Source organism: Archocentrus centrarchus, chromosome 11, assembly GCF_007364275.1.
Source record: "Archocentrus centrarchus isolate MPI-CPG fArcCen1 chromosome 11, fArcCen1, whole genome shotgun sequence".
NCBI classification, from domain to species: Eukaryota; Metazoa; Chordata; class Actinopteri; order Cichliformes; family Cichlidae; genus Archocentrus; species Archocentrus centrarchus.
In genome coordinates, this window is record NC_044356.1 from 21,063,608 (window position 1) to 21,084,753 (window position 21,146).

Consider the following 21,146-nt stretch of genomic DNA (forward strand, 5'->3'; position numbering starts at 1 on the left):
AATCTTTAGTTTCTTGCATGATTTTTGTATGTTTCTAGGATACATACACCAAGCAACCAAAAAAGTTACCGACTGCATAGCGTGGGGTCTTAGCCATCGCTTTGGGCAAAGTTGCGATGCAGTATTAACGTTACTGTTTTATAAAATTTTTATGATGAATCCTATTTAGTTCAGCCTCAGGAGCAAACTCATACACTCAGTTTAGGCCTGTGAAGAGAGAATGTGAATGTGTAATAAAGAAGTAATTTTATGTGAGGTACTTGTTTTGTTTTTTTATTGCTTCTATAGATTCTGTTGTTTAATGAAGTGCAGGTATATTTTGGGTTTTTTTAGCATTTGATGGAGGGGGCGGAGGATTTGCGACAGTCAGTCGAGGAAAACTGCATGCTTTGTACATCATGTAAAATGTGAGGCATTTCTTTTCCTGCGTACTCCTGCATACACCCACTCACACAATTGGGGTAGAAAACTCACTCAGCACTTTCTTTTCCCCTCACTGACACTTTTTGGCATTTGTAATGTACATAATGTCTTGAGAAAATCAAGTGATTCAAATAGATCCTGAGCCCTGCTTCCTAGCTCTCATCACTGTCCTCGTTGAGAAAGAAGTGTCCAACAAGGTTGAGATATGGTTCTAGTGACAATGTAGTTAATGTTTTTAGAACTGCAGGTGTGACAAGCAGATCAGTCGTTCTCATCAACAGCCACTCAGGCACTTTCTGAGAGTGCAGCCAAGGTTACTTCTTCTCATTAAGCCCCACTAAAGATCTTAACCCTCGCGCTCAAACAACCCTCACTCTGGTTGCTTGGCAACATGGTGCTGTGATATGATTTGCTGGGGGAGAACATGAAATGCCACAGTTTCATGAGCACACCTATCTGACTGATACTGCTAGACTGCTAGTCTGCTGGTAATTTAAGATATATAAAATTTAAAATTATTTTTGAAGGACATCTGCTCATTTGTTTTGTCAGGGTTCACGTGTCCATCATAGCTAATGTAATATACTGAAACTATTTCAATGTGATGCGCACGAAGCAGAGTAGAGGAGACATAAGCACACAGTGAAATAGAGAGCAGAGGAGATCCACAAAACAGCAGTTGAGAGACTCGTGATGAGCTGAAATGGAATAAGTGCACATAAATTAGGTGACTGGAATAAACAGAATTTTATTTATTTATTTATAAATTCTCAGTGGCACAGGCTGAATGCTTTGGACTGCACACTGTCAACTAACTTTTACAATGCAGTGTAGGAAGGCCTTCTATGGCCTATTTTTAATTGTGGGAAGGACTAACACTTTAAAAAGGATGTAGTTGTACTAACATACATGTGCCAATTCACTGGATGCCAAACAGAAAAAGAAAAGCTGCAATTATAGCATGCACATGCAAACAACTAAGTCAGAAAATGGCCGGGTGTAGCCGGCTATTCCCTGTATTGCCAAAGGTATTAGCTCATCTGTCTTCACATGCATATGAACTTGAGTGGCATCCCTTTCTTAATCCACAGGGCTTAATATGATGTCAGCCCACCCTTTGCAGCTATAACAGCTTCAACTCTCCTGGGAAAGCTTTCCACAAGGTTTAGGAGTGTGTTTATGGGAATGTTTGACCATTCTTCCAGAAGCACATTTATGAGGTCAGACACTGATGTTGGACAAGAAGGTCTGGCTCACAGTCTCCACTCTAATTCATCCCAAAGGTGTTCTGTCAGGTCAGGACTCTGTACTTTTGGGAACATGAAATTGTTCAAAATGTCTTGGTATGCTGATGCATTAAGAGTTCCTTTCACTGGAACTAAGGGGCAGAGCCCAACTCCTGAAAACAACCCCACACCATAATCCCCCCTCCACCAATCTTTACACTTGGCACAGTGTAGTCAGGCAAGTACCGTTCTCCTGGCAACCGCCAAACCCAGACTCATCCATCAGCTTGCCAGATGGAGAAGTGTGATTTGTCACTCCAGAGAACACGTCTCCACTGCTCTAGAGTCCGGTGGCGGCGTGCTTTACACCACTGCATCCATTTTGCAACGTTTTGCATTGTGCCTGATGATGTAAGGCAGCTGCTCAGCCATGGAAACCCATTCCATGAAGTTCTCTACACACTGTTCTTGAGCTAATCTGAACACCACATGAAGTTTGGAGGCCGGTGGCGATTGCAGAAAGTTGGCGACCTCTGTGCACTATGTGCCTCAGCATCCACCTCGCTCTGTCATTCTGTGTCACCTACCACTTCGTGGCTGAGTTGTTGTCACTTCCAATCGCTTCAACGTTCTTATAATACCACTAACAGTGGTGCACAGGTGGTACCAGGCTAGAATTCACTGAGCTCCTGAGAGCGACCCATTCTTTCACCAATGTTTGTGGAAGCAGTCTGCATGCCTAGGTGCTTGGTTTTATACACCTGGAACACCTGAATTCTATGATTTGGATTGGAGAGTGAATACTTCTGACAATATAGTGTGCATTGTCACAATGTTGCTCTAACGTTCCTCGAGAGCATCTCTGTCCTTGTGTGCATCATCGCAGCATTAAAAAATTTTTCATCCAGTGATGCTTGTTAGGTGTCAGTTTGAAGCTTCATATCACAGGCTTCCTTTAAAAATTATAAGGAAGAATAACAACACCATTACTTCACTACATATCTAAGTATTGAATACTTTCTGTGATGTTCATTTTCAAAACTGTTAAGAAACCTTGCAAGACTACTTGAAAAAAACTTCCTAAGAGTGTTCTCTATTCTTAACTTTTATCTGGTGATTTGAGAATAACTCTTTTCTTTTCCTCCCTCCAGCTTTTGTTAATATTTTCATCTTAACTGAAAGTCAAAGTTTAGAAGGACAGAGACGACGTAAGTCTGAATTTGTGTCCTATTAAAGGAAGAGCCCTGTTCTTACACTGTAAATTGTTCAGCTGTCTGGTGAACCAACAGAAATCAAAATAATTCAAGCTCTTCTTCGTGTTACCAGATAACCTGTTGATAGTCTCTTCTGTGGTTTGTGATAATCGTGTCTTAGATGGTCCCTAAACACTCTGCCAGTGTTGCAAGACATGTTCTTGTAGTCAACACAGCTCATAAGTGGCACAAAGAATTGATGTGTAATTTTGGTGGTCTGCTGCTCTTTTTATACCTGACTACACATCCTACCACCTGCTTTTAGGAAACAAAATGCACTTAATTATATAATTGCTTAATTCTGCTATTCACCACTGTGAAGAATTTGCTGTTGCCCCACGCTATAGGTGGGTTGTTCTTTTAAAATGTCAGTTTACAGATGGCTACAAACACACATTAAGGTGTTACAATCTCTCAAGTTTGAATGTGATTAAAATCAAGGGAACAATTTATTCCAATGGTAAAAACCTAAAGACTGTCATTGCTGCATCTTTTCCAGGGTCAGATGTATTAGATGCTTTTGTGTACTGTCGTTAATCTATTTTATAAAGTTTGGTAAGAAATCTAAAAAATTGTAGAGGGATTGTCCCAGCAAGTGTTGGTTTGGCACTCGGGGTCCCTTGAACATGTCCAGTGCTTATTTTGAGCATATTTAGGGGTGAGTGATGCAAACATATACATCTAAGTTGATTTACTACCAAAATTGGGAGTACGTTCCCAGCTGACCTTCTTTGATTTATCAAGTGCATTTAACATGATCCAGCTGCTGCTGTTGAGAGAGAAGCTACAGGAAATACGCCCACCATCTCATGGATTACTGACTACCTGACAGACAGGCATGCGAGTCTGGTCCGGTCTTATTTGGTGATGTGTAGTAGAGGAGCTCCACAGAGACTGTGCTGTCTCCCTTCCTCTTCAGCTTGTACACCTCTGACTTTTAGTACAAGTCTGAATCATGACACCTACAGAAACACTCTGACGATTCTGCACTGGTTGGATGTATTAGTGTTGGGCAGGGAGAGGAGTACAGAGCACTAGCAGAGTGGTTTGGGAAAAATTATCTGCTTCTGAATGTGAATAAAAGAGATGATGATCAACTCCATAAAGAAGAGGACGGCTACACGACCCGTGTCTATTCTGGGACAGGATGATGTAGTGGAAGAGTACAAGTACCAGACAGCAACCAAATATGAACACAGATGCTGTATACAACAGGGGGATGAGCAGGTTTTATTTCCTAAGGAAGCTGAGATTCTATAAAGGTGCAGCGAAAATGGTGATCTTTTTTAATCACTCGGTCGTGGATGTGGTCTGCTGGGGGAGCAGCATCAGAGCTGGTGACACCAACGGACGGAATAAACAGATGAGGAAGGCTGGCTGTGTGATAGGCTGTAGTAGAGAGGAGGCCACTGAACAAGTTGTTATCCATCAGGGATAATCCTGACCACCTTCTGCACCATTTACTGGACAGCCGGAGAGCACCTTCCCTCAGTATTTAAAAATGTCTTTTACCATGCACTATAATAAAGTTACAATTTTATGATGACAAATACAAAACAAATTAAAGTGGATGCATTCATCTTTATCTAGACTAATTTTCCACCCACGTGCACACATTATCTGTATTTGCAGTGCTGGGCTTGTTATACAGATGCTCCAAAAATCTGAGAAAATGTGTTTGAACTTCACACAAGTGCTGTTACCACAGCAACCATAAATTGTTGATAGCCCTTTGCTTTCTTACATGCCTGCTGAAAGGGTAGATTTGTCACAGACATCATAGTCTTACTTCACTGATGCAGTTAAAGTTTTAAATGGCATCGCTGTATTAATTTGAAAGTCACTGACACAGTTACGGTGAAGTTATAATCACTCACCTAGTGTGCACATCAAATACTTTTTTAATCTGCTGTGTATTTGTGTGATTACATCTCAGTACCATCCCTGTTTTAATCACTCCTTTTTTTAATTAACACTTATATAACATGAAAGTGTTTCTTGTGATGCAGAAAGTGTTTTCCAGCAGTGTCCTTGGATGATTAGTATAAGCAGACTTTAATTAGATGTAGTGTAGAAGACAGTCAGTAATCCGTTTTGCCAGTGTCCTGCTGAATATTGCACTTTATCTTAAAGTAGCCCAACTCTGCTTTTCACACTTCTAAAAGTAGTTATGGTATAGCTAAGGAAACAGTACAAAGCTTTTTAAAGAATTCATTTAAAAGGGTCATCTGTGACCTTGTTTTCATTATCTCTCTCTCTCTGCAGCATATTACCCTGGACAGCTACATTCCCTGTCTGACAGATCTGTGCAAGGCATTGTGGGAGGTGATGCTGAGCTACCACCGCACTATGCAGTGGCACGAGGAGCGTGACAAACAGGAGACCACACCCACTCCAGGTCAGGGTTTTACTTATTCAGTCCTACCTGAGTATATATTTCTGAATTCATTCTTTTAGACAACACATTTGTTTGTTTTTTTTTGTCCATCCAAGATTTAAAGAAAAGTTTGACAAATTCATGTTGAAGCATTTTGATCTTAGTGCAGCTGCAATGATGACCTCTCACATAATCCGGATCCCATAGAATGATCGGTCTCATTTACGGTTTTGCAGATGCTTCACACCCACCCTTCTGTTTCTCTTTTTCTTACATATTCTCATAAAATGGTAAGACTGCTCCTATATACCTAAAGCTGTATGAAGAGAAACTCACAAACTCAGTTTACATGGACTTGGTGAAAATGGCCTCTTTTTTTTTTTTTTTTTTAATTTAATTTTTCACAGTCAAGGGAGTGCCAGTCTTTCCTTGTTGTTTCATTTCCACTTACTATAGGTTTAACAGCTTTATAGCTTAGAAAAAGGAATGACTGAACCTTGCTCTGTGAAGAGAATGATAAATGCACGGCAGTGCTTTAGTACAGCACACGGTATTATTATATGTGTTCTGAAGGGATGTACATTTTACAGCATTTGCCAGCTTTTACTTCAGTGTCGAGGTCAGCCAGTAGCAGAATAATCACTTCTAATTACACTGTCTCATTCTCTTCTTTTCAGCTATATAAAGAAATGTGTCATTATAGTTTTACCGTTGAGCAGTTGCTCTGTTTTGCAGTACTGCTGGGCAGTTTGGTGTATTTTATTTATGTTACATTATCAAACTTAAACTCAGACTATAGTCTGTCTTAATTACTAGAAAATTTACATTTTCAAAATTTGGTTGTAAAGATTAGATTTATGCAGAGTTGATGGATTATGAACGATGCATTTATGACTTTGAGTTTCTTCTGTCTTCATGCTAATACAAATACAGTGTAGGCCTTTCCACTCTAGCTGTAGAAGCCAATTTTGGTGCTTTTTAGAGGGACCAAATTAAAAAAAAATGGAAACCAGGACCTTTTTCTTTAAATTATATTAATTTTTATGTTTAATTTTTTGGCCCTTCTACAGATCTGTGCCAAAGTCTTGAGCCACCCCACATTTTGCTCCCAATGAACCAGACTTTCTGATTATTTTTAAAGTGGTCTTCAGCAAAAGTTCTTCAGGCTTTCAATCTAGTCCTTGTACCGTAACACTGTCTCTATGAATTATTCAAGCGTAAAAAGGCACCTGACTCAAGTGATGAACCAGTGTTGTTTCTACATGTTACAGACAACTTAGCCAATTTTAAATTGTATCTTTAGGCACTTTATTAGCAGCGTGTCACAAAAACACATACATGTACTGTAATTTTTTCCCATTCCTTTAGTTCAGTCTTTGAAAAATGCCAAAGATAATACAGCTTGACAGGCATAAAATAGTATTTTTATGCCCGTCAAGGTGAATCCCAAAGAGCTATTAGGTACCAAGATCAAGAAGGAAGCTCAGAGGGGACAGGGCTTTCTCTGTTGTTGGTCCTAAGTTATGGAATGACTTGCCTTTGCAGGTTAGAGCGGCCCCTTCACTGTCCACTTTTAAAGTTCGTCTTAAAACCCATCTTTTTTCCTTGGCTTTTAACTCCAGCGGGATCTAGTTTTAAACTGTTTTTTTTTTTTTTTTTTTTTTTTTTAACCTGAAAGAGTTATTAAATTGTTATTTATTTGTGTTTTAATGTACAGCACTTTGTGTCAGCTGTGGTTGTTTTAAAGTGCTTTATAAATAAAGATGGTATGGTATGGATGGTATTAGCTGAAAACTTCTCAGACAAATTAGAAGTGGCAACAAACTATCTAGAGTAGATGAACAGTATCTGAAACTCATGTCCTAAAGAAAGGTTGGGGGAAAAAATCAGCAAAGATTTGACACAGGACCTGAGAGATGCATCTGGCCCCAGTTGAGCCATCTACTTCTCACCAAAGCCTCATCAGGAAATGATCTCAGTGGATGGGGGGCTGTCAAGAAGCCATTCTTAAGAAAGAGAAACGAGGAGAAAAGGCTGACAGGAGCTGGGCTGAAAATCAGTGGCAACAGGTCTGATGGAGTGATGAATCTAAATTTGAAATTTTTAGCTCAAATCATCCTCAGAACATTTGGAGGAGGTCAAGAGAGAAATACAACAGTGAGTGTCTACAGCCATCTGTGAAACACGGTGGAGGCTCTGTCATGATTTGGGGCTGCATTTCTGCTAGTGGTGTTGGAGATCTGGAATTATGGACACAAAGATCTGATTTTGATCCATCATCTTGAAAGCATCTGATTGATAGCGGCTTAGTTTTTCAACATGACAATAATCTCAAACACACTGTCAATGCAGTAAAAGCATAACTGGATAGAAAAACACAGAATGAAACACTTTCAGTCATGGATTACACTCTCCAGAGCCTGGACCTCAACGTTATTGAATCAGTGTAGGATCATCTTGATGGAACAAAAGTCAGTCAGTATCAGTAGAACAGGTTTCAATGTCTTTCAAGAAGCTTCTTGAAGACTGCTTGAAGAAATGTCAGAAAGAGTTCGGGCTGTGTTGAGGAATAAAAATGGTCAAAAACCAAATATTGACCGTCAAACTTGTTTTTGCCATGTACACTATGTCTTCATGCATGTTTCTATGTTTCAGTAAATTGCTTGTCCTGTTTCTCATTTTTCTAGCAAAATATAAAGAAATGAGGGGCAGCTCGAGACTTGCACAGTACTGTTCATACAATTTTTCATTTGAAGAAATAAATAACTTTTTGTGTATTTTATGACAGTAGTAATATAAAGTACACTGACTCTTCCCTGGAACATAACTACAGTTGCACTCAAGTTGCAAGCCAAAAGCGCATGACTGTACAACATATCTGTCTAAAGACAGCTGGCCAGATGTGAAAACAACAGCCTCGAGAAGCTCTTTTGTCAAGGCAATACATACCTTGTGGTTTAGAAGTGAGCTCCACTAGAAGTTTAGTTTCTCACCACTGTAATAAAAGTAAAACAGTATACTCGATTTCCAATTACAGCACCTCTTTACTGTTTATGTAATTATCTGAAGACTTTAGCAAATATAAGATGTAAATGGAGACCAGTCATATTAGCCTTGGCCTTCCTGCTGCCTATTTATTTCCTTTTCCCGTACTGTACAACATTTATTAGGTGAGTGAATGAGGACACAAAGGATGTCCTAAATGCTATGTTCTCAGGATACTTCATTAAATGCAGTCATCCTCAGAATGGAAAGGACACATACCATATTCCCTTTCCTGAGGAACATCTGTCATCTCACTATTTGATTGACTGTCACCTCCATGTAAAGGTGTCCTTGACCCTTGTTTTGTCCTGGGGGATGGGGGATTGTGGGTGGATCATCACAGTAGTAATTTACTGTATGAGCTTTTATCATTTGTCAAAGAGAGACGGTGACCTTCATCTCCCTACCAAACAAAATAGATTTGCTGCTGTAGCACATTTCCCGCTGTGTTTGATCAGTTCCGATGGCCGTTGGTAACAGTCGTGGCTCCGTGTGGGAGAGCAATTGAGTAAAGTTTATGCATTAATCAGGGGTATGCTTAAATCTGCAGAGGCTGCCTTCACACTGCATTAATGTTTAATAGTATTGTATACTGCGATCAAGCATAACGTTAAGACCACTGACTGGTGAAGTGGATAACACTGATTATCTCTTCATCATGACATCTGTTAGTGGGTGGGATATATTAGGGAGAGAGTGAACATTATGTCCTCAAAGTTGATGTGTTAGACGCAGAAAAAATGGGCAAGCATAAGGATTTGAGTTTGGCAAGGGCCAAACTGTGATGGCTGGACGACTGCGTCAGAGCATCTCCAAAACTGCAGCTCTTGTGGGGTGTTCCCGGTCTCCAGTGGTCAGTATCTATCAAAAGTGGTCCAAGGAAGGAACAGTGGTGAACCAGTGACAGAGTCATGAGCGGCCAAGGCTTTTTGATGCACTTAGGAAGCAAAGGCTGGCTTGTGTGGTGTGAGCCAACAGATGAGTTACTGTAGCTTAGATTGCCAAAAAAAAGTTAATGCTGGTTCTGATAGAAAGGTGTTGGAATACACAGTGCATCCAAGTTTGCTGTGTATGGGGCTGCGGCCATGCTGACCTCTGTCCACCGCCGAAAGTGCCAACAATGAGCACGTGATCATCAAAACTTGACCACGGAGCAGTGGAAGAAGGTGGCCTGGTCTGATGAATCACGTTTTCTTTTACATCACGTAGATGGCCCAGAGTATGTGCAAGGCTTACCTGATGAACACCTGGCACCAGGATGCACTGTGGGAAGAATCTTGGGTCCTGCCATCCATGTGGATGATACTTTGACACGTTTCACCTACCTAAGCAGTTACAGACCATGTACGTCCTTTCATATAAACAGTATTCCCTGATGGCTGTGCCCTCTTTCAGCAGGATAATACACTCTGCCACAAAGCAAAAGTGGTTCAGGAATGGTTTGAGGAGCACAATAATGAGTTTAAGGTGTTGATTTGGCCTCCAAATTCTCCAGATCTCAAACCAATTGAGCAATTGTGGGCCATCCTGAACAATGATCTACAGTATACCACAAAATCTGTGAAACTGAAGGACGACTAATAACCTTAAAACAGAAAAATCAGGAATTATATCTTTATTTACTGCACTGTTTTCTGTGTGTGTGTGTCGTTAGTATTCATTTCATTTCTCAGCTGTGATTAGCTTTTTCCTGCTGTCAACCATTTTGTGAGTTATGTTTTTCACTGCAAGTTAGTTAACTTTGGTTTCTTTACTCTCATTCATTTGATAAGCTCCACTGTGTGGTTAAGTCTAATTTAGAGTGGCTGCATAGTTTTAATAAACAAATTCTGGCAGGAGGTTATAAACTATGGTTTATTAAGGTTTATTTGTGAATAAAAATACTTACTTTTTATGCTCAGACTGCATTACAGTCTCACTGAATCATCATTAAGCCTTTAAAATTAATTGGTAGTTATTAACCAGGTGTTACAATGCCACAGGCCAATTTTGGCCTTTTGCATAGTTGCCAAGACATTTAATAATTTTTCAAATTAATTTAAATTCCTTAATTTTTTCCCTTTCATTTTGAGTTATTTCTCAAATATATTTAAATCATATTTTAATCCTATAGTGGTCTAACCACCTATTACTATGCTGTGTAAATAATTTCCCATTGTGTTTTATATTCTAAAATGGCAAAAACAGTGAGAAACCGATGCAAAGGTTGTGCACATTCTTCTGTTGTATACATCATATTTAAAACCACTGAGGGACCGAGGCCTCTGCAGGGGTTTGACCTGTGAGTCACTAAGAACTTTGTTACCTACACAGCCTCCAAAGGCCAAACACTGTTTGCTGCCTATGGATTCACAAAGGGTGGCTTTCCCTGTTGTTTATTTTCTCCTCTTCTCTAGAAACAATTATTAAGGCTTTTTATAAGGCTTGCCCCCACCATCACCATGTTAACAGCAGGAGATCACACTGACTTGAACTAATGTGACAACAACAACAGAGAACGGAGAATTCAAAAAACTGGTGGAAAGGGGGAAAAATTGGGGAAGAATATTCTGTCTAAGTGAATGAAAAGGTTATCAGTTTCAAGTTGTTTTGTAAATTATCAGTTGGAGATTTTTTTTGCTTTTGCTCTTTAAGCAAAACTTTGGTGGCAAAACATTGATTTCAACTGTAATAGATTGATACTAGATTTTTAGGGCACTGTTTTCTTTTTTTTGTTCTTTCATTTTATTTTTACTGAGTAAAAACATTCAGTTTTCTGATTATCAATATATCAAATAATATTCTTATAATATAGAAAAAGGGAGAAATGCCCTAGTCACTATTTTTAATTATTTTAATAAACTGCTGTTTTAGATTAAATAGATTTTTTTTTTTTAATGTAGAATCACTCAAAGCTCAGGAAGAACTTAAAGCAAATGCCCAAACAAATGTAAAGATGCAAAATAGTCTGTAGTTAAAAGTGAGCGTTTGCAGACCTTAACAAACTGTTGTACCTGGCTAACTGAAATCCAACACAGAAATAAACCGGTTTCATCCTGCTAATAATAATAATAATAATAATGGAAATATGTCTGTGATTGGCAGACTGGAAGAGAAACACATGGTATATATCTGGAAAATAAGCGATCAGTGTTGCATTGTCCAGTGTTTTTTTTTTTTTTTTTTTGTAGGCAAGTCAATGCTATATTGGAATGGCAGTACACAAAATATAGTGCAGTCACTACAGTATTAAAGATGGTGGGAATGGGTTGTGTGCTTCCTTCCTTTTGTCATTTTTGGCACACACCCCGTGGATCTCAGTTTTGTGTCATGAATTAGTCACTCACAGTTTCTGCTCTGTTTTATCAGAGCTCTCAGCTTTCACAATCTCTCTCCTACTTGTCTTCCCCAATTTTTTTCCCTCTCCCTCTCACACTGCCTCACATCCACCGCCGCCCATACGCTCATTAAATTGAACCCTGATATGTCAAGTTGCCATGTCACAATGCCTCCTAGTCCTCTGTTCTTTTGTCTTTCATTGAATGATGCAGTTGTGTTTAACAGCTGTGTCTCAATTAATGACTCAAACCAGTGATATTAGTTATTTTTTGAAATCCCAAGACTTTTTTTTTTTTTGTTTTAAAGCAGCTATTATTATTACAAATATAATGCTATAGATGTAAAATAATGGTAAGAGCTGTGCAGGTAAAATGAAGGGATGGGCAGAAGTTGAGGTGAATCATGAAAAGTCTCCCAAGTGTCAAGACTCTCAGATGAATAAGGCCACATATTTCATATCATTTCACCCAGGAATTTCTGAGTGTGAAGATTGCAATCAGTTGGTGGGAGGAGAAGATAATCATCCATGATAGGCAGGTCCGAAACTATTCTTGCTGACCAGAATTTAAATTAGATCCACTGTTGTGGATAAAAGTTGTATCTTCTCGTCCACCAAATCATCTTGCAGGTCCGATGCCCAAAGTAACCATTATCCATTCTTGCTAACAGGAGGGTTTTTTTTATCCTGCTCTTGTGGATCAGACATATTTGATCATATCCGGGATATAGAGCAGTGCTTTAAAAAGAGAAGGGAAAAAAAGCCAACTAGTTTTAGTGATGATTCTTGGTTTGAAGCACTCACACATTTTTCTAAAACTAATTGCTGGATGTAAAATAAATATGTAAGCTTGTGACGAGCCTTTGAGATTTTAGGTCATTTGATTTGATTTTCATTGGTCAGTTTGATTCAATTAAATTTTATTTATATAGCGCCAAATCACAATCGCGTTCAGCTATACAAGTTTATTTATTTTTTATTTTTTTTAAGTTGACTTTTATTCATGATTTCAGCTCTTATTCACCAGGAATCACTAGTTTTAATCAAATACATCTTTGGACTTAGTTGGCTAAACTACCTGTTGGAGATGGAGAATTGTTGCATTTCAGGTGTCACCGCTCTAAAGAGGTTCTTTAGTCTTTGAACTTCATTGTGTGCATCTCTGCAACAGAAACAGTTATTCATTCAAAGGCAGTTCATTCAGGAGTCCTTGTGCTTATTTTTATTTTCCTGTATTTTTTGCATCTTTGGATTTTTTTTTTTAAACTGCTTGAGGTGCTTTTATCTATTTTTTCACTCAGCAGTGACCTAATTCCCTCCTCACAACATCTTGATGTAACTGGCCCTGCTGGCTCTTTCTTTCCTTTTTTTGTCATTATATTTATATAATTAGATTTACGCAGCATGTGGGCTGTGTAAATCTAATGCAGATTTATGTGTTTGCCTTTTTTTAAATTTTTTTTTTTTTTATGGATGTGCTTTTTGTTCCAGTATCATTGTGAAAACACACTCACTGCCACAGATTGTCAGATCAAAAAGGAAGGCTCAGATTTGTTACTCGTTTTTATATGCAGCTTTGTAACGTCCCCAAACACCTTTTTTTTCTGAGCACGTAACATACACGTAGAGTTTCCTTGTTTTAAAAATGACAGAAGGTATTTATAGCTGTGCACAGCAGGACCGCTGCACAGATGCTCTGTTTGACAGCAGACTTTTGAGCCAAGCTAAGTTAAATTGTGTGTTTGTGTTTAGGTCTCTGGGTCTTTCAGTCATCTTGCTGCATAATTCATGCCTGCTCTCGAATTGCAATTCCCCGTTAATCCAATAGGAAGACAGTGAAAGGAAAAGAGGACCTCTTCTAAGAGGACCTATTGTGGATTTACTTTTTTATGTCAGATATATTTATTAATTTTAATATATTTTAAACTTTACCAAAGGGGTAGGGGGTGGGTTGGGGGACAAGCCACAGATTAAGATAAATAACAATTAAAAAAATTTTTTTTTTTTTGGGAGGGCGGCATTTTTGCCTTTAATGGATAAGCAGCACAGTGAAGATTGACTGGAAAGCGGGTCATATGGTCACCTGCTCACCCACTGAGCCAACCTGGTGCCCCAATAACAATTTTTTTTTTTTAAATCAAGTATGCAAATCTACTCTTCTCATCTCTGAAAATGAAAGCACAGAGCTGAAAAGGAGACGCATGTGTTAATGTGCTGTGTAAGATGTGACCCTTTTAAACAACAATGAAAATCAATAGCCAGGGTTTTCCCTGTCTTCCAATAATGGAATTATTGTGGAACTCCCAGCATCTGCTTGTTGATTTCTCGGCTAACTGCTGCTGGCTTTCCAAAAAATTCACTTCAAACAGGGCAAGCAGCTTGAATTTTATGAAAGCAATTTTTAACTGAAAGGAAGAATTGCTGCTGTTTTGACACTCTAGAGTCTGCACCGCATGGTGGTCCGTCTGATCAGGGGGAGGAAGAAAAATGCACACAAAAAGAGAGAACACTGACCTGATAGTCGAGAAACTACCACATCTGATGCTCTGACAGTGAACAGGAATCCAGCACCATATTTAACTGTCATCCTGCACTGTTCTCCTGGCTTCTAGGCTGCTGTCACTCTTCCCTCTCTTCTGGGAGTAATATGACCTACACTCTTGACAGATGCTGACTGCCAACTACTACAGAATGTCTCGTAGTCTTTAGCTGACATTGAAAGACTTCTGACACTACTTTAGTTCATATACCACATGTTCCCTTTCATATTAAAATACACCAGAGTATTTTTTCATCAGTGTTAGTGGAATTTTAATTTTTCACTTAACATAATCACTTTTTTGTGTTGTGAATGGATTTTGATTGAGTCAGCCGGTACCTCATTGTGCCAATGCACAATAAAATAGTTAAATGATTGTCCTAGAATCTGAAATGACGGCCAAGCAGAAGGTAAATGAGATGGATCTGAATAGCGAGAATTTTAATCTGTCACTTTGTGTGCTTTTTAATTCAACTGTTTGCCTTTTTTTTTTTTTGATTACCTGCAGAGGATGCCGCTGCAGCTGAGTCTGATGAGCTGGTGGTAGACCGCAGTTATGTAAAGAAGAAGTTGGAGCATGGACTGACACGCATCTGGCAGGTTTGTCAAAGTCTACACCACTGTTTCCTTTATCTGAAGCATTTTTTTTTTTTCCACACTTTATACTCATTTTTTATACTCAGGTTCTCCTCCCACAAATTAGAGTGTCGCTGTCATTTCTCTCCACAGGATGTCCAGTTGAAAGTGAAGGCCTACATCCTGGGGACAGACATGTCTAACTTCAAATACGACGATTTCATAGTGGTACTGGATGTCATCAGCAGGTACGCCTCAGGATTAGTGCAGACAGCTCCTTCTTGTATCCATTAATTGGCCCTCATTATCCTGCTATGGCTGTTCCTTCCTTCTTGTGCCTCCCCCCTCTTTTTTAGGACTCACTAAGCAACTCCGTTTAGGCAAACACACTAGTTTACAAACATGCATACTCACACATCCAATAATAAATGTCTGTGTTTAATGTAGCATGTTAGAAAGTAAGAAATGACTGTAATTACATTATTACATTACTGCGTAACAGACAGATCCACAGGACTGTTTCCTAAATTCTGTAATCATATCACAGTTATTCATCAAACAATTACTGCGTTCATTTATTTTTGTGTTACAAAAGTTTTTTGTTTGGCTGCATGATCACCCGACCTCACATTGTAGGAAAGAGGCAGAAATGGCAAAGCAGACTAATAAAATAAAAATAAACTGAGAATAAAATTAAAACTGAAATAATGTAAAATGTACTGGAAAATTTATCAACACAGCCAGTTTGAGGAGGCTTTGGTGCATTTTATTTTATTTTATTTATTTGAGGGACGGAGCTCTATTATAATACTTGTTCTGCACTCTTCACATCTGCCACTGACAAACACCCTGAACAGACACTGAACATAAACTGAACTGAAAACAAGAAAAATTAATAAAAATAAAAACTAATTAAAGCCGCAAGCGGCGATGAGCGGGCCCTCGCACCCGGCGCGCGTCGACCCCTGGCGCGCTCCAGCCAAGCCGCGCGTCGACCCGTGGCACGCTCCAGCCGAACCGCGCTCGGAGGTTCTCGCAGACGAGAAAGTAGCTGGCTCACCCGGCTGCTGACAGCTCAGCAGGCTAGCCGTACTTCGAGTCGATCGTCTCCCGCTTCCACTAGGTGGCGTCGGTGAGTGCCCACTAATTAATATGTCACAATGCTCTATGTAATGCCTGCAGCCATCAATGAAACTGTAATGACCATAGGATGATGAGTATCAGTGTCCTACTGATTTCCTGTTGCCACTAGGTGGCGTTATGAGTGTGAAACAAAGCTGATAGAGGGGTGTGTCCAGTCTCCCTTACCCTCCCATTAAGCCTGTGAAGTTTGAGGCAGATCGGACAATGTATGTCAGAGATGTAACAATTTGGTGCACTGTGGTATATGAGTAAAATCCCACATTCAAATAAAAACTAATGAAAATACAGAATAACTTGCTGACTTGCAGTATTACACAGATGCACATATTACAGAGATACTTAATATTTTTTTGCATGGCAGGTTGAGACTGTGACAGTAAAGTGTGCCTACTCCAAAACACTGCTGCATGAACATTACGCTAAATCTAACCACGCACCTCCAAAGACAAAAGCTCGTTAAAGACTCCGCCAATCCAGAGCAAAGCTCAAATGAGTGTGAGCCAAAGTGAAATGAAATGCGAATTTTGAACCTGACTTTATGCAATATTCTTTTTCTGGAATTGTTTAATATTTAGATAAGCCACATTAGCTCGTGGAAAAATAATAATTCAAAAGACTGTATGGTTATGGTTGTATCTATTAATCTATCTATTAATGCAGTGTTTCCTCTTAATAAAAGAAAAGCAATGAGTAATGTTCATATATCTTTTTTTTTTTTAATTTTATCTATTTATTTCTTTTTTTAACCAACAATCCCAGTACTGGTTACAGTGAGTAACCAGTACTGGGATGAGCATGCATACTTTAGATAGGATCATTTATTTGCAAAGTAAAAATGGGAAAAATCTTTTAATAGAAAATTCTGCGGTTCCTCTTCTTCAACCTCACTCTGTCTCATGACTTGCATGTTACAGAGTTACCAGAGCAAGCATGTGTACAATGTGTCTATGCCTCTGCTGGCTCAGCTGTCACTCAGACACTCAGACACGCACACACACACACACACACATAAACACACACACCAGTAATCCTCCTGTGGCTTTGAAGCTAAAAGCTGTTTTTGATATCGGAAAACCCGAAGCCTCGACTCCTGCAGTGAGAGATCCCAGCACCTTAGTACGACTCTTTTTGTGTTGGTTTTACCTTACATTTGTCACCTGCCTCTATGTAATGAGTGAGAATTGTATACTTTTTGCCTTAAAATCTTAAACAGCTTATAAAACAAATCCCTCAATGCCTTAATTGTGATAGTCCTGACCTGCATTTGTGGCATCACTCTGTGCACATACCTTTTAAATCAAATTATTACAAAGATAAAACCACAAAGAGTGGCTTCAGTGTTTCATTAGGCAGCCGGTGTGTCCTCTCATTACAGACTTCATCTAATAAGTGACCTGCTGACAGTGAGCCAACTCATCCCTGCAGCTACTGATAAAGTTGTTTTGATTATTACACCTTGAGCCAATAAGGACTGTAGAATGGCAGTTTTTCTTTGTGCAGCATCTCCAATCAACTCTGTCTCTTTGTATCTATTTTTCCTCACTTCTTTATCCCTCCCCTTTTGGATGTGTGATACATTTTTCCCCACCAACCTTCCCTTTCAGGTTGATGCAGGTGGGTGAGGAGTTTTGTGGCAGTAAGTCTGAGGTCCTGCAGGAGTCTATCAAACGCCAGAGTGTTAACTACTTTAAAAACTACCACAGGTAAGAAATGCGTGTGGCTGCTATTTGATCATCATCTGGAACATGCCAGAGTTCCAGCAGATGTTGGTCAAGTTCATCAAAGCTGAACATGATGGAAAATGGATGAAACTGATTCTTAAAAAGCAGGTTATCATTATGTGAGAGAAACCTTTGCGCACAGTGATAATCACTGGCTGCCTCTAACATGCTCTATCCTCAGCGTAACCCTCTTTGGAGTAGATGTGTAATTACATGGCAACACTCACTGAGCTGGAAGCACATTTACATCTTGATTGCATAACCTCCTGCCAAATTCATAAATATGTATTCTTTCACGCAGACGGCTCCACATCATCTGAGGTGATTTGCATTGATCAATGTTAAGGTTACCTGTCAAGAATCGTTGATAGGATGCTTAAATATCGCAGCTCTTATAAGCTTCAACTGTGTGACACAAATCGGGTACAACTTTGGGTTACAGATGATGAAAGGGGGGGTGTGAAAATGTAACAAAAAGGAGAGTAAGAGGGCACAGACCCAGAGAAGGAGAAGACTCGTCTACACACACACATTCAGTGTGTGTGTAACATTAACACTGTGCCATTCAGTGTGCTTTAGGTTTACCCTTCAGCGAAGTATGCCTATATTTGTCTGTCCGCATCCTGCTGTAACACACCCAGTCATCAGCGGGGGTGTGCTGTCAGCTTCTGGATGCAAAGTACAGAATGACATTGCCAGAGTTCAGACATTATAAATATATTAGAATTCCAGCGTTGGTAATTTCTGCTTGGTTTCTTTTTTGTTTGGGATGAGTGATTGAACTGGTTTCAAGGTTTTAATGTCCTCTGATTCACAGTGCATTGAATTTGAGAAATAAAGCTGTAGTGCTTTCTAAATGCCACAGGATACATGTACAGTGTTCCAGCGAATATTCTTTTTCTCTCTTTCCTGAGTTTTATGCATTTTCACTTTTCATCCTTCGAACACCTTTAAGAAACAGGAAGTGCTGCAGCGTTTGAAGTCAACACCGCACTGACATTTCACACTGAAAGATCTGATATTGACCTAGCGGGTGAGCACCAGGGGTGACTGTTGTGAGCTGTGATCACAGTTAGGATTGAATCATGTTGCAAACAGCACACACAGCTCTTCCTTCTCACTTCACGTTAGTGACCTTTACATGCTTTATTTTTGTCATTGTGTTTAAATTGGGAGCTGCTTGAATATATGAAGTTGAATTAGGCGATTAATGGACAGATGTTAATGCTTTCTGTCTTTTTCACTTTTTCTTCTTCCTGACCTTTTTCTCTGCCCTGTGCTCATTCGCGTTTCTCTTTTTGCAACCCCTCAGGGCCCGACTGGAAGAGCTGAGGATGTTTCTAGAAAATGAGACTTGGGAACTGTGTCCAGTCAAGTCTAACTTTAACATAGCCCAGCTTCATGTGAGTAAGAAACACAGCACTAAGGCGAAAAGGTGAAGGAAGGGGCGCGTTCATTTATTCTACACTGTCACTCACTGCACACTCCCATACTGTGAAATTTGCATAATGATATGAAACATGGGGGTGGGCGAGGAGGGAGGAGGGGGGAGGGGGGGGGGGGGAATTCTGCACAGTGATGTTTGTGCTCGTGCAAGTGTGTAAAGTTCACTGCTCATTATAAAACATAGATGAAGATCAAACAGCCGCTTTCCCTTATGGGATGTATATTAGACAATTTCTCACACTCATGGGCCACAGTTAAAAAAATATAACCTTTCATATATATAACATCAGATTTGTCGACTACACATCCATAATATAAATCTCCCATTCCACTACATCCTATTGTAGTGCAATCTGGAAGCCATTTGAGCACACCATCATATTCAAGAAACCAGTTTGAGATGATTTGAGCTTTGTGACATGGCACATTAACCTGCTGGAAGCAGTCAGCAGAAGATGGGTACGCTGTGGTCATAAAGGGATGGACGTGATCAGCAATAATACTCAGGTTGGCTGTAGCGTTTAAGCTCAGTTGGTGCCAAGGGACCCAAAGTGTGCCAAGAAAATATCCCCAACATCCTCATGCCACCAGCAGCAGCCTGAACTACTGACATGAGCCAGGATGGATCCACGCTTTCATGTTTTTTTATGACAAATTTTAACCCTACCATCAGAAATTGAGACTCATCAGACCAGGCAATATGTTTCCAATTTTTTATTGTCCAGTTTTGGAGGCCTATGCAATTATTTCTTCCTGATTCTGATGAACTTCAGCAGGTTGCTTGACCATGTCTGAATAAATGTCTGCCTAAATGCACTGAGTTGCTGGCATGTGATTGGTTGATTAGACAGTTTATGAACAGTTGAACAGATGTATCTAATAAAGTGGCCTGTGAGTGTATATATGTATGTTCTAAGGACAAGTGCAAGAAAACATTTTGCACTCTGAATGTACAGCTCACTTCACTTAAGAGCGAAATTGATCAATGGAAAGGAACGTCAAAAAGATAAATGCAGTGAACTTAAGGAGTGCTTTTTCATCTCTATCTTTTCTCCTTCATCTCTGTTTCACTTGGGCACACTAAACAATAAATAAGCATGCCTAAGAACCTTCCTAATAAATCTACTTGCATAAGAATTTTACATGCCTATATAACTTTATTATACAGGTTTTTGCTTTTATTGCGATGCAGCCCCTTAAAACAGAGGTAGTGTGTAGAAGTCACTTCTTAATTGAGTCTTTGGATCTATTCTCCAACAGACAATGCAAGTAATTATTTAGATTAGCATTGGCATGTGCATTTGTTTTTATTTTTTATCATTTTTCTTAAACACTGCACTATTTAAAAAATTACCAGTGAAGTTGTGTTAACATCTTGTGTGTCTCTGTGTCCCATCTACTCTAATCCAGGAGTTTAAGTTTATGGGTCAGTGTCGCTCGCCATCAGTGTCCCCGAGCAGGCAGGCTGCATCTTCGACCAGTCCGGCCCAGGAGGAGCTGTCTCTGTTCCAGCAGTACCTGCGAGAGGGAAACCCCTTTGAGATGCACATTGAGCACAAAGAAGAGGAGACGGAGGATGTGCTGGCATCTAATGGGGTAGGTGTTAAGAAGGAAGCACACTGATTTTTAATTTTTTTTTTTCCCTCCATCTTGTAAAAAAAAAGTTAGAATAAGTTGTCTGTGTTGAAGTGTGTCATAATGTTACAGTACTTTAAGTCACAGGTTTGTAAGTTGGAAATGGCACAGAGTTCATTTTGATTATAGGCCATCGTTATAATCACATCACTTGTCTTTTTGCGTCTTTATTTCAATAGATTGGTGCATTTTCACCAGCTAGATACACCCACTTACATAAGTAAGCTAAATAACAAGCCTGCCTATAGAGTCACACTCCAGACAAGTTCATAAAGAGGTGAGCTGATTTGAGAAATAATTGGCGTCCCTCAAGCTCTTCTCACCAGGGTCATAACAACTGTTTATTAAGGGTTTAAGTCCAGCCGTGCAAAACGTGCCATAATTATTATAGGCCTTTGACACACTGTCTAACAAGTAACAAGTAAGCTGTTAAATCGAAAACAAAC

General features: G+C 39.5%; 1 protein-coding gene across 1 annotated transcript in view; it reads left to right on the plus strand.

The window, feature by feature from the left end:
• Window positions 1-21,146, plus strand: part of vps50 (VPS50 subunit of EARP/GARPII complex) — a 111,039-nt gene that overhangs the window by 47,336 nt on the left and 42,557 nt on the right. Inside the window, exons 13-18 of the mRNA XM_030741611.1 lie at window positions 5,168-5,300; window positions 14,688-14,779; window positions 14,909-15,003; window positions 17,503-17,601; window positions 18,932-19,022; window positions 20,476-20,661. Of these exons, the coding sequence (XP_030597471.1) occupies window positions 5,168-5,300; window positions 14,688-14,779; window positions 14,909-15,003; window positions 17,503-17,601; window positions 18,932-19,022; window positions 20,476-20,661 (696 nt within the window). The remainder of the gene's footprint in view (window positions 1-5,167; window positions 5,301-14,687; window positions 14,780-14,908; window positions 15,004-17,502; window positions 17,602-18,931; window positions 19,023-20,475; window positions 20,662-21,146) is intronic.